At 37.7% G+C, this 13,302-nt stretch overlaps 2 protein-coding genes and 1 non-coding gene across 3 annotated transcripts; all 3 read right to left on the reverse strand.

Annotated features, from left to right (window-relative positions):
* Positions 1–5,106: 5,106 nt before the first annotated feature.
* TRNAK-CUU lies at positions 5,107–5,179 on the reverse strand. Its single transcript has one exon. It is a non-coding gene; the product is annotated as a tRNA-Lys (tRNA).
* Positions 5,180–5,810: 631 nt separating this feature from the next.
* Positions 5,811–8,299, reverse strand: LOC122014985 (probable trehalose-phosphate phosphatase 6). The gene is made up of 11 exons (XM_042571568.1): positions 7,878–8,299; positions 7,648–7,788; positions 7,479–7,550; positions 7,278–7,376; positions 7,149–7,202; positions 6,946–7,047; positions 6,780–6,857; positions 6,589–6,658; positions 6,440–6,510; positions 6,254–6,346; positions 5,811–6,165 (listed from the first exon to the last, which is right to left on the reverse strand). Exons 1-11 carry the CDS (start codon positions 8,154–8,156, stop codon positions 6,133–6,135), a joined length of 1,092 nt encoding a protein of 363 aa, XP_042427502.1. The 5' UTR covers positions 8,157–8,299; the 3' UTR covers positions 5,811–6,132.
* Positions 8,300–8,704: 405 nt separating this feature from the next.
* LOC122014986 (ribosome biogenesis protein BRX1 homolog 1-like) lies at positions 8,705–12,945 on the reverse strand. Its single transcript, XM_042571569.1, has 9 exons — positions 12,804–12,945; positions 12,340–12,530; positions 12,108–12,249; positions 11,549–11,627; positions 11,346–11,470; positions 10,316–10,417; positions 9,326–9,394; positions 9,158–9,256; positions 8,705–9,062 (listed from the first exon to the last, which is right to left on the reverse strand). The coding sequence occupies exons 2-9, from the start codon at positions 12,522–12,524 to the stop codon at positions 8,925–8,927; spliced, it is 939 nt and encodes a 312-aa protein (XP_042427503.1). The 5' UTR covers positions 12,525–12,530; positions 12,804–12,945; the 3' UTR covers positions 8,705–8,924.
* Between the last annotated feature and the right edge of the window lie 357 nt (positions 12,946–13,302).

Below are 13,302 nucleotides of genomic sequence, written 5' to 3' on the forward strand. Positions count from 1 at the left end.
AATAGATTTTGAGTCGTTTTATGATCCCACAGAATCCGAATAAGACATATCAATCTATTGTTATAATCGATCGGCCTTTTTGCGATAAATCTGCTTTATGAATTCTACTATAAATTTTATTTTCGTTATCAATTTGTAATAAATTTGAAAACAAAAATATAATTCATCGTAAAATTTATGACAAATTTATATGTTTTCATTATAAAATTTGGCGATGAATTACTCACAATGAAAAATTTGTTGGATCGTGTTGGCCGGCTAGAAGGGGGGTTGAATAACCCTGTAAAAATAAAGAACAACCCTTCTCGAACTTTCAAATAAACACTTGCATAAAATTAAGAAAGCAAATAAAACAAAAAAGAAGAGGCAAAGGGATTTTTACTTGGTTACAACCGGGGAGGTTGTTAATCCAAGGAAAGTGTCGCACTAGTATCTCCTTCAGGCGAAGAAGCCTCTTACAGCAATGAAGCGTAAAAATAAAGAAGCTAAACTAATATGAAAGCGCACAAATGTTGGAATTACAATTCTTCAGTTAATTAAAAGCTTCTGGACCAAGGCTGTATTTATAGCCTTGGTCGAGGCGTCTGGAAAGGTTTCAGACGCTTGGGAGGGGATAAATTTTTATCCCCTTTGCAACGGATCGCGTTTGAAGCTATCTTGGTCAAAAGTCAATCCCGAGCGCCCGGAATGGTTCCGGGCGCCCGGACCAGTAAAGTCAACAAAGTTGACTTTTGGTCCGGGCCCCTTTGCTCCGGTGCCGCTCGCCTCGGTCCGGGTCTTCTGCTCCGGCTCCGCTCGCTTGGGTGATTTCAGCCAACCGAAAATAAGGCTCACCCGAACCCAATTTCAGCCTTCTCGAGCAACCTTCCGCTCAGGCTTCTCGTCCCTCGGAAACGCCGCGCGCCTCCTTCTCGTCCGCCCACGTACTCTTTCGCAGTGCCTCGTACCTCAGACGCATCGAGTCCGTCGGCTCCCTCCCGTACCGTCCTTCTCGCTAGCTGCGTCTTTTGCTCGACTCCCTGTGCTCTTAAGCTCCTGCACACTTAGACACAAGGTTAAAACACGACATGACCTAACTTAACTTGTTGATCACATCAAAACAACCTTGGGGTTCCAACAATCTCCCTCTTTTTGATATGAGTAACCCAAGTTAAGCTAGGGTAAATAGACATAAAAATAAAATAACTAATATTACAATAAAGTACAAAAAGATAGAAAAATCGTAGTCTACCTCCCCCTAAACTTATAATTTTCCTTCTCCCCCTTTGATCACATAAAAAATGAGGTTTTAAGAAAAAACTAAGGGTTAAAACTTAGAGAATTTTGAAAATTATTTCAATGATTTTTAGAAATATTTCTAAGTGAAAGAAGACTAGATTTTGACCTTAATGCTTTGTCTGAAAGTTAATTAAACATTTCATTTCAATATTTTGGCTTCCAGGCAGTGGCGAGGCACTAGGTCTTTTTGGTTATTAAAATAACAATCACTTTCTTAGACAAAGTCTCATAAAGAAATTAACTGTTTAATTTTCTCGCTGAAAGCGCTAAATCTAATTAATAGTTTAAGTTAAACAAGACTTTGGAACCCAATATAGATTCCAACCTACTGGATTAACTAAAAATTTCTTAGGGACATACATTTTTGAATTTTTTCTGAGTTGTTTCTCATGATATCTAAAATACCAATTTAAATTGTTGTATTTTCTAAAATTTGTATTTGTTGAACAAGTATGATTTTTCAGGTTATTTACTTATATTTTCAAATTTTCATTTTTTAATTTTACTTTATCTAATTCTTCTAATGGACAAGATTTAGCTAGAATTACTTTTAAATTTTTAATTTCCTTTTCTAATTTACAGCAATCTTTTGTTAATAATTTAACGAACTTAAATAATTTGTCAGGAGGAAGAAATCGTACATGATTTACCTTGTCGATCTCGTTATCCGTGTCTCCCCCTGAACTGCTGCTTTCTTCCGACGTAGCTCCCCCTTCATCGATGCTCTCGATGCTCATTTCTGAAGAGCTTGAATCGCAGTCGTCGTCTTGATGACTTGCCATTAATGCAAGTTTGGAGAAAGCCTCGACTTCCGATTCGGACGACGTATCGTTCCACGTCGCCTTTAAGACCTTGCGCTTTTGGACAGGCTTCTTACCTTTGTCTTTGTCCTTGTTCCTTAGCTTGGGGTAGTTGTCCTTAACGTGCCCTTCTTCATTGCAGTGGTAGCAGTGGATCGTCCTTTTCTTTCTACCTTGTGGATGATTAGTATTTCTAGACTTACATAGTTTCTTAAAATGTCTTACATCATAACCATTTCCTCGTCGTCGAGAGAAGACTTTGACTCAGGTTCGTCTCTCGATGCTTTGAGAGCAACGTTGTGCTTGGACTCCTTCGTACCTGCACATCTTAATTCACGCACTTCAAATGTCGAGAATAATTTTTCCAAAGTAATTTTTTCTAAGTCTTTAGAAATATAAAAAACATCTACTAGTGATGTCCATTTCGTATTTCTAGGAAAAGAATTTAGTGTGTACCTTAGCGAATCTCGGTTACTTACCTTTTCTCCGAGATTCGAAAGTTCGGTGATAAGCTCTTTAACTCTCGAGTGCAGATGCGCAGTTGTTTCATCTTCTCCAAGTCACAGATTGGTGAGCTGGTTACGAAGTAGATCCCATCTTGCGAGCTTGGCTTCAGACGTCCCTTCATGTAGCTCAAGGAACTTCTCCCAAAGTTCCTTCGCGGAGTCGTAGTTGCCGATTCGGTTGACTTCTTGTGGCGAAAAAACGCTCAGCAGATGGTACTCTGCTTTACCGTTTACCAGGTAGTCGGCCTAATCCTTTTTTGTCCACCGATATTTCTCTTTACCTTTTAGTGCTGTAAAACTGAATTCCATAATTAACAATAACTCAAAATTCATTTTAAAAAAATACATGCATTCGCTTTTTCCAGGTAGCGAATTCCCCTTCGAACTTCGGCGGATATATGCTCTGTTCGGTCATCGTCTTTGCTTCGATCGGCGGTTAGTCCTCCTAAAGCATCCTTGTTCTGATACCACTTGTTGGATCGCGTTGGCCGGCTAGAAGGGGGTTGAATAGCCTTGTAAAAATAAAGAACAACCCTTCTCGAACTTTCAAATAAACACTGGCATAAAATTAAGAAAGAAAATAAAATAGAAAAGAAGAGGCAAAGAGATTTTTACTTGGTTACAACCGGGGAGGTTATTAATCCAAGGAAAGTATCGCACTAGTATCTCTTTCAGGCGAAGAAGCCTCTTACAGCGCTGAAGCACAAAAAGAAAAAGCTAAACTAATATGGAAGCGCACAAGTGTTGGAATTACAATTTTTTAGTTGATTAAAAGCCTCTGGACCAAGACTGTATTTATAGCCTTGGTCGGGGCGCCTGGAAGGGTTTTAGGCGCCTGGGAGAGGATAAATTTTTATCCCCTTCGCAACGGATCACGTTTGACGCAATCCTGGTCAAAAGTCAATCGCGGGTGCCCAGAATGGTTTCGGGCACTCGGAATGGTTCCGGGCCCCTCTGCTCCGGTGCTGCTCGCCTCGGTCCGGGTCTTTCGCTCCAACTCCGTTCGCTTGAGTGATTTCAGCCAACCGAAATAAGGCTCACTAGAACCCAATTTCGGCCTTCTCGAGCAACCTTCCGCTCCGACTTCTCGTCCCTCGGAAACGTAGCGCGCCTCCTTCTCGTCCGCCCACGTACTCTTCCGCAGCGCCTTGTACATCAGACGCACCGAGCTCGTCGGCTCCCTCCCGTGCCGTCCTTCTCGCTAGCTGTGTCTTTTGCTCGACTCTCTATGCTCCTAAGCTCCTGCACACTTAAACACATAATTAAATTATGATAAGACCTAACTTAACTTATTGATCACATCACAATAATCTTAGTTCCAACAAAATTATTCATCCCAAAGTTAAATGTAATTTTTTTTCTGACCAATGTTTTAAAAAATTCATCGTAAATGGTTTAGTGTTTCTTTTTTATGTCAGTTTAAAGTCGATCTGTGCTTTAGACTAATTTCCTATAACAATATTTAAAATATAGATTTATCTATATAGATAACCTTACTTTAGCATGGTACTAAACAATATTATCAAACTATTTTACATTATAATAGTTTTAGCTAAAATTAATTTAAGTATATTGCTACAGCATTATTAAAGTAATTTTAAAATTTATACAAGTCGGAGCAATTTTATATTTTGACCGAGGTGAGATTAAATAACTATTTAGGATGAATAAATCCTAAAACTTTGGTTTTTAGTGCAAACCATTTTGACTAAGTTTAAAGTACTTTTTATCAATATTAAAATAATTTTAATCAATGTTATTTGGGCAAAAGTAAAGGATGATTTTTTGACTGGCATGGAAAAAATTATTTTTATTATTATTAAAACAATGTCTCATCATCTCAATCTATTTTTATTTTTAAAAATTCTTTGATTTTTAAGGATGTGTAACAATTACTATTACGATATAATATTAACGAGTGTTAATTAGAATACTAATTTGACGGCCAAATATTTTTAAAAATAAAAATGTAATAAGGAAAGGAGTATTGTTTTGATAATAAATAAAAAAAAATGATATTTCTACTATTTCAATTGTTTTTTTCTTAAAAAAATATTTTTTGATCCAAACTGTTATAATAATTAAATCGAGTAAGAATATTTTATTAATGACAACTAGATCGGAACTTCTTTTTTATAATTTTTTTAACATAAGATGTTTTTTTTTGTTTTGTTTTTAATTTTTTTTTGTTTGGTAATTTTCCCGGTTAATTATTACAATAGTGTTGAAAAAATAAAGATATTTTTTAAAAATAAAAATGTGTTGAATATTATTTTGATAATAAATAAAAAATGATATTTCTACTATTTCAATTTTATTTTTTCTTAAAAAATATTTTTTGATCCAGCTGTTATAATAATTAATATTGAGTAAAAATATTTTTTTAATGACAAATAGGTCGAAACTTGTTTTATATATATATATTTTTAATTTTTATAGTTAGCAATTATCCAGGTTATTCTCACTATGGTGATATGTAAATTAGGAAAAAAGTGTCTGCATTTTTTGTTAAAAAAGAGAGACGCCCACCGTGGGGCTCGAACCCACGACCACAAGGTTAAGAGCCTTGCGCTCTACCAACTGAGCTAGACGGGCAATTGAATAGTTGGTTCATTGAGTATATCTAGTTTAATAGAAATAACTGTCTACACCTCAAAAGGATATTTCACAATAACACAGATCCAAACTGTTATATAAATTTACAATCTTTAATTAATGATTATAATTTTTTTTTAAAGATGGATGATCCAGTCTCACATCCTGGCCATCAAATACATCCAAAAAAAAAAAAAAAAAACATGACTGATTTTATTATGTTTCCTGAATCTTAGAAAATTCTAAGACACTATATAATACATTTGTCGCATTATATAGTCGTTCCAAACTTCCACACATTGAAGTGTTTTGACTAAAATTATCCTATCATTGTTGAAGAAATACACTTTTGAAGGTTTTTTTTTTAAATGTTCTTTTGATTTTTGCATAGATGTTGTATCTTTCAATAAATCCAATCTATTTCCTATTTTCATTCTCTCAACGGATATTGCGAAGTTTATCTAAACCAAGATACATCACGTAAAACACTATCAACAAAGAGTTAAAAACTGTTTAATGATCAATTGAAGCCATGATGATTGCTTGAAAAGTCATTTGAGTTATTCTGCTTCCCTTTCCCACAGTCGCTGCCTAACTCAAGAATTTATCTATCCACGTATGAAAATGGATGGAAAAGAAAAAAAAATCATTTAAAAAATGCAAGTCATACATTAGGAGACAACTTATTACTTTGAAGGAGTACAGTACAAGCTGTTTAATTGGATCAACACTGCCACCTTTTGCAGTAGAAAGCGAGCTTAATTTTACAATCCAGCATAAACTTTACACACAAATATATAAATGGGGCAGGAAAACCGGTAAATAAAGGTTTCATGCCAACTCCCAAATGGGAGACGATACAGCAAAATTTAAAGAGTAGAAATGAAAGAAAGGGAGGGGAAAACTGTTCTTTGTTCTTATATTTCTGGATGCTATTCCACCAGTGTTGATTCTCACTCCACAAGACGACGCAGAAACGTCAAAACCTGTGAACGAGGACCCAAACAGTTGATTAATGAACTTGGAATTGAGGAAAGAATGACAAACAAGTTAAAGATGGAAGTTTGTAATCACCTCAGCTGGGTCTCTGAGAGAAAAAGCAGCGTTTGTTTCCTTTGCAATCTTTGAGACAAGAATGCCAAATCCCTGTCCTCTATCACGCAACACCTACTTAAAAGAAAAACACATGTAATTGTTTAATTTTATTGTCTGTTGATACGACGACACATAAATGATAAATGCACGATCACACACACTCACCTTGAAAGCATCTTCATCAGTACGATCATCTCCAATGTACAAAGGGAATACGTCATTTTGGTTATTTAATCCTGGATGATCATGTTTCCATTATGATGAGCAGCACAGATGAAGATTACTTTAGATGGAATTTGGTAGAAAAAATATACCGAGAGATTCCAACAAGAACTCAAGAGCCTTCCCCTTGTCCCATTTAATTGTCGGTCGAATCTCCATGACCTAAGGTTTTAGAAGCAATCATAAAGTCATACTCAAGCGACAGGGGATTTCCAGTTCACAGAAATGAAATGTGGCCAACTTTTTGGATGGGGATTGAAAGATAATGATTAACATTTTTAACCTTTCTTCCATGAGTAAGCCTCAGTTTGGGGTAATCCTTTAGAACAGATCGGACTTTGTCAGATAGTGCATTCCATTTCTGTGATTAAGATGGCAAAAAACTACTAGATTAATTTGTAAGAAAGTAGCCGGAGAATCAATGTTGCAGTGGTTTATCACGCGTTTACCTTCTCTTCAACACAGCGGAAGTGAACGGAAAGGCAGAATTTATTGTTCTCCACTCGTGATCCCGGAACACTATGTGTTGTCTCGACCAACTTCTTGTAGACCTTGAAAGAGACAGAGAGTTAAAACTAGCAAATTATTGCTTAGCCTTGCGGTAAAACAAAGGGAGAATTTTTAACCAGGATCCGGGAATGAATAAGCTCACCTCATCAATCATGGGAAGGAATTCACTGGCGGGCTGAAACAGAACAGCTTTTGCCTGTATCACCAAGAAGATAAAATAAGGATCTTCAAAGAAAAGTTAGAAAGGTACTGTGAACACAAGAAAATAGACCTTGGCTTTCGTGTGCTTGTGTCCATGAATGGGGCCTTTGATGTCCATGCCATGGCTTCCAGCGTAGTACAATTCTGATAATCTCACAAAGTTTGAAAGCTGATCCAGAACAGACGGAGCACCAAAATTAAGTGTTAAAAGGCAATGGAAAACACCTGATTGCAAAAGTAATCTAATTCTTGTGCTAGGGCAGGAACGTACCTTGTCTCTACACCTCCCACTAACAATAGCAGTGGGGAAATGGTTTGCTACATCTCTCACGGCCTCCCTCATCTAGTTCCAGCAAGTAATTAACCAGATCATGAGTTTGAAAAGCAAATTACCAACCTAAACAATTCATTTTTTTTTCGTTTCCTGGCAACAAGCTCACCTCATCGGACATGAAGGCGCGGTCAGGGTCGTCAACGATGGGAGACAGAGTACCATCATAGTCGAGGAACATCACGATCTGCTTCCCTTTGGATGCGTCCATGAGCTCATCGAAGTTGTGCAATGCCGACGGGTGCAATTCCTGCGCGCAAACACCGCCAATCAAACTCCCGGGCTCAAATCCACGTCTGATTTAGACCATATCCAGCAAACCCTAACAGTAACACTCACCATCCATCTTTCGTAGTCTCCGCTTCCAAGAGAGGCCGTCAACGCCGCTGCCGATGACTTGATCTGAGTCGGAGACGCTGCTGCGGCCATGAACTCGATCCACGAACTGCGTTTTCCGCCGCCTCCGAGGTCGATTTGGCAACACATTTTCTTGTAACCGGGATAGCTGAGGATGGCGGCGGTGGTGGGCGGATAGGGGAAGTTTGAAAACGTTGTAGCGGCGGCGGCGACCACAGCAACGGCGTGCTCCTCCGTAAGCATCAAACTCTGCTTCGTCATCTGCTCCGGCTCTATCGAAAGGCTGAGGATCGATTCGAATCGAGAAAAGCAGAGTGAAATCGAACTCTTCTTCTTCCTCCTCCGGACTCTGCTTCTGGTTTCGGATTTGGGACGGTGGGGAGGGCGAAATGAACCCTCGGGCCATTAAATAGGGGGGCGTCGTGTGCTCCTCTGATTCCATGGGGCCCGACACGTTAGCGCGGGGCCCGCCGGACGGGCCAAGCAGGAGCCAGTAGGGGGATGCGTGTGCGCACTGGATCCAGGAAGCGACCGCGGGGGCCCCCACGCCGGAGCGGACACGTGGTGTCCGTGTCACGACCCACGGAATGGACGTGCGCCGAGTCCCCAACCAGCTACTTGCAGCGTCACGTCCGCGACAGCTCGTCGTTTCGGTTGGTGGATTCGCTGCGGGCCCCGCTCACCCTCCCTTCAAAACCCCCAAAACCCGTCGTCAAGTAATTAATTGTTAATAAAATTAAATTTAAAATCTAGAAACTCTCTGAATTCTTTAAATTGGTCGGTCACTAACGGACGTAACGGCCAGAGACTAGACTGAAATATAAAATCTTCTATCCTTGAAACATTCAGTTCAACATCTTAAAACTAGTTCACTGCTCTACTTTTAACATCAATATTTGGCGATTGCCAAGATTTAATTCGAAGATAAGGTAGTAGCAGGAAAACAAGCCACTATTTAGATCTAAAATCCAAATAACATCCGGCCAGGAGGAATCATGAAGCTCGAAGCTTCGCTGAGCTGTAACGTTATTATTCTTCCCCCTTCCAAAGATCTGCAAACTCATCAGGCTCCAAGGGATTCGCTTCTTCATGCAACTTCCTCCTCATCTTGGCTTTGAGTTTCTTGGTGTATTTTCCAGCTTTCTTTCTCTTAGCCATCGCGCGGATCTAGGTACGGAATAAGACGAGTCAGCAAACACAAGATACTCATCGTCCAGAAATGTTGCAGTTTAACCTTCCTAAAGCTAGCAAACGGTGATTACCTGGTTTGGTGACACATAATATGGATTTTCGTAAAGGGTCGGACCGCCAAAAGTTCCGCCAAATATCTTGATCGTGTTCAAACAAAATCTCGGGCCAACCTGTGCATAGTAGTTTGCATTTCATCCCTGTAAAAAGAGCATGCAAAGTTTGCCGGAAGATTTGCGTACCTCTACGAGTGACATTTTGTCTAGACCACCTCGATCCACCTTATCTGTTTCATTGTGAGGAACCAAGATCTGCAACCCAAAGGAAAGTGCATCGGAATATCAGAAAGTTATAAAGAATTTCTCGATGGTATATCTCGACTCAATGCCACTTAGTTCACGTAAAACCATACAGTAAGCAATAAAGGAAAAACAGAAAGATCAGGAAAATAAGGACCAGGGTCTTCACTCCATGAGCAATAGTTTCCAGCTAGAGACAAGGGTCAGCTAAACTGGAATTTGACTAAAATCATGATATGCAGCAACTTGCATTATTAAGATAACAAAACTACTTTGCACCTTGAGATTTCATTTCTTGGAGTTACATCAATGTATTCATAAAAGATAAGAATGCCAGTGATGTCCATCAGACAGTTAATTGTATGAAAAATGATATGCACAAGGAAAAAAACTCAATGAAAACCTCAAGGATAGACACATAAAATGATGGGGCCCACAAAAAGTGAAATGGTGGGCCATGATTTTATGTGTCTACCCTTGAGGTTTTCATTGAGTTTTTTTCCTTGTGCATATCATTTTTCTAATTGTATATCGAATTTTGCTAAAGCATGTTCATGGAAGCTTGCAAACTTGCATAACAGACGTAGATTAAAAAACAAGATTTACATTTTATTATAGGCCTCTTGTTAAGACTAGCTGACCGCTATCCAAAAGTTTGGACTCTTACAATTAGGATAAATACATTCATTTACATAATAATTTAAAAAAAAATCCTGTAATAAGAGGAAAGGAAAGGAAATGGACATCAATTAAAAATACAATATTAAATTTTCTTGATTAAAGCAAAAAGTCATTAAGAGGCATGTTGTCAAATGTATGATGCCTTATGGCATTCATATCCAACAGGAAAAACTAAAAGAGAAACAAAAAATATTGCTATGCTTGCAGAATCCAGAATGTTGTAAAGATATTATACTATTTAGGATACCTCACCTGGTAATTCCGAAACCAAATGTGATCATCCACAATTGAAAACACATAGACGTGATCATGAAAAGGCTTAGCTTTTCTGTGGTCCTTCGGGGTACCAAAAATCTGCATATGAAGAAAAATATATGAATTTACTCCCTACAACAACAATTTAGTCTTTAGCATCAAAAACAAAAGAAATACAAGTTGAATCACTTTCACCAACAGAACGATCATGTCTAATAAGTTTGACATATAAAGGATTTTATAGCCTTAAGGAGAAACTGTAATTGCACATATTCATTGGTGTAGAACAAGAACATTAAGGTATATGAGAAGACTCTTGAAGCCACAAAGCAATATAAAGGAGCTTCTCAACTCCATACATAATATCTCATGAATCTTTGCATTTGCTTGCTCTACTAGGAAACTTTACTGCTTATAACTATACAATTCCTATAAAATAAGTCACTGTATATCAGTCTTATGTTGTAATTTCCATTTATCTTGCTTAGAAAGGGTGAGGAGAGAGGATAGAGATGAAAAAATAGGAAAATTATTCATGGATGATCACATTGCAGTATGCAGCTTTCTTGTCTTTCCACCCAATGTTTCTTCATCAAACATTGAGCATAACAAAATTGGCAGAAAATGGCCCCCTTTTTCTAATTCCTAGCTAAAAGAATTCCCTTTTAACTCCTTCAACCCCACCCCAATCATTCCACCCAAGCATGCAACCTTAAAGGATTGTGACACCAGTGCTAAAGAAACCACTAAAAAAATCAAAAATCATGAAATTCAGTAATGCAAATCCATTATTGATTCGTAGATGAAATTTTATTTTTCAACCATCACTTTGTTGAAAACAACATGAAGAGTAAGAAACAGATGGTCAATTTCATATATACAGAGCTTGAAACATATAATTCAATCGTGTATTCTAATCATCCATATTGAAATTCTCATGCATGCTAAGGATAAGAAACAATGTAAAAATTGTTTGCTGCAGAAAAGAAATTGGTCAAGAGACAAGGACATATAAAGAATGGCAAACCTGCGTAATAATTTCTTTCACAAGTTTCCAGCGAGGTTCATTGTCAAAATTTGAGGAAAATGTCAAAATTGGGCGTGATCCTTTTAGATGATTGCCAGTAAGCTTTAGCTCCTCCATTGTGTGCACTTTACAGACAAAACAAGTGCCCAAAAATTCATAAAAAAACTCAAATGATCTCGTATGACAGTGTGGAGAATGTTTACCTGCATTAACTAAGAACTTCACAGAAGGTCCTCCAGGAGACTTCACCATCCAGAGATAAAGATCTTTTTGCTTCCTGCACTGATATACATTATAACACAACAATTAAACATAAGAATATGATAGCATGGCAAATAGAACTGCGATCAGAATTTACAAATGCAACTCATCCTTAATTCTTAAGGTACCAATACAAGATTATATAAGGAAATTGAACAGACATCCATTATCTCTTAGAAAATGTTCATATGCACTTGCCTAACCAAGAACACCTGAAGAAGACTGTTTCAGACTGTTATCGATTCTTTTTTATGAAGATATGCTACTAGGCTATATACAAAAGAATGGTCACTGCAACTTCACATCATAACATTGAAAATAACAATGTAATCATTTAAAAATAATAGTAGAAGCATATCTGGCCAACTTCCTACATGCACCTAAACTCTTCTCTGAATGAATCAGTGGTATATTAACAAGAAACTTATAAATTTATATTTTATTATACAGCTAAACTTAATAAAGGAATTTGAAGTTATCTTATTTATATGTGGCTCTTACCTCAAGGAACAAGCAACCAGAGCAATTCCAGAACTCTATCAACTCATTCAGAGTACTTCCTTTGCTTGCTCTGGACTCAATTTTGCTTTCTTTCTTGCAGTGTGGAAGGAGGGAAACAATATTCACCATCAAATGCCGGTACCTATAGCACCATCATACTAACTTCAATCTACAGACCGAAAATAATTTTTTCTTTTAAAAAAACTAGCATAAAAGACACTCTGATACCAACCTGTGATTTATTCGGCGGGAACAAGTGACAAGAACCTTCTCTTTGTTTCTAAATGTCGGAGAATTATCTTCCTTAGGAGCTTCACCGTCCTTCCACCCTAAAAGAGTGCGTTTGGGTCTCTCTTGAGCAACTTCCTCCTCCTTCGGAGCTTTCGATGCCTCCTCGTGTTTTCGTTTCTTCCCCATTTTTTACTGCAATTTAAAAGGTATACAGTCGTAAAATTCAGGCAAGACCCTTCTTTGCGAACACCTCCACTTGCAGGTAAACCACATCAAGCGAAATAAAATGACAGAATATCGAACAAGATAGGATTTTAAGTTAAAACCGGCGAGACGCAGCTGTTTCGCGAAAAAAAAAAAAATTTCAGAATCTAAACGGACATTCAAGCAACATAAGCTACAAATTTAGGTGTCGAAGGGACCAAACGACAATCCTTCAGATTACTGCATCAATCAACAATATACCTGGGATTGAAACAAAATCCCTCGGGAAGGAGACGGACACGGCGAGGAGGAGAAGTGGCGGCGGCGGCAGCGGTGCCGTGCGGAGCTGTGAAGGAGTGGAGAGTAGGTTTTAGGTTTATGGATTATTGTAATCCAATTTAAAGTGCACAAAGCAGCCCGGCTCACTTAAGGGGTTGATCCTGATTTCGGGTGGCCCATGTATTGGGGAAAATCTTTATTTTTATTTTTATTTTTAATTTTTTTTTATAATGACTTCGCACGATTAATGTTAGGGTTGAAAATTATTATTTATAATTTTAATTATAGGTTATATTATTTAATCCTTTTTAATTTAAATAATATGTGATTTTTTGTAATGGAGCACGTCGCCACCTTAATAAATGTGGGATGTAATTTGGAATATAATTATCTTAGAAGTTAGAAGGATGAAGTTTTATGTGATTCTAGAATTTTCAATTTTTTTTCCAAAATAAACATTCCAAAGGTTAAACATAATTCC

Source organism: Zingiber officinale, chromosome 8B (assembly GCF_018446385.1).
Source record: "Zingiber officinale cultivar Zhangliang chromosome 8B, Zo_v1.1, whole genome shotgun sequence".
In the NCBI taxonomy this organism is placed as follows: Eukaryota; Viridiplantae; Streptophyta; class Magnoliopsida; order Zingiberales; family Zingiberaceae; genus Zingiber; species Zingiber officinale.

Excerpts from the sequence above, each read along its gene's own strand:
- LOC122014985 (XM_042571568.1), bottom strand. The coding sequence starts at position 8,156 with ATGACGAAGCAGAGTTTGATGCTTACGGAGGAGCACGCCGTTGCTGTG. Across the intron at positions 7,203-7,277 it reads ACAAGCACACGAAAGCCAAG|GCAAAAGCTGTTCTGTTTCA; the intron begins GTCTATTTTCTT and ends TTGGTGATACAG. Across the intron at positions 6,347-6,439 it reads CTGATGAAGATGCTTTCAAG|GTGTTGCGTGATAGAGGACA; the intron begins GTGAGTGTGTGT and ends TCTTTTAAGTAG.
- LOC122014986 (XM_042571569.1), bottom strand. The coding sequence starts at position 12,524 with ATGGGGAAGAAACGAAAACACGAGGAGGCATCGAAAGCTCCGAAGGAG. Across the intron at positions 11,628-12,107 it reads CTGGTTGCTTGTTCCTTGAG|TGCAGGAAGCAAAAAGATCT; the intron begins GTAAGAGCCACA and ends AATGTATATCAG. Across the intron at positions 9,395-10,315 it reads TTTGGTTTCGGAATTACCAG|ATCTTGGTTCCTCACAATGA; the intron begins GTGAGGTATCCT and ends TTTGGGTTGCAG.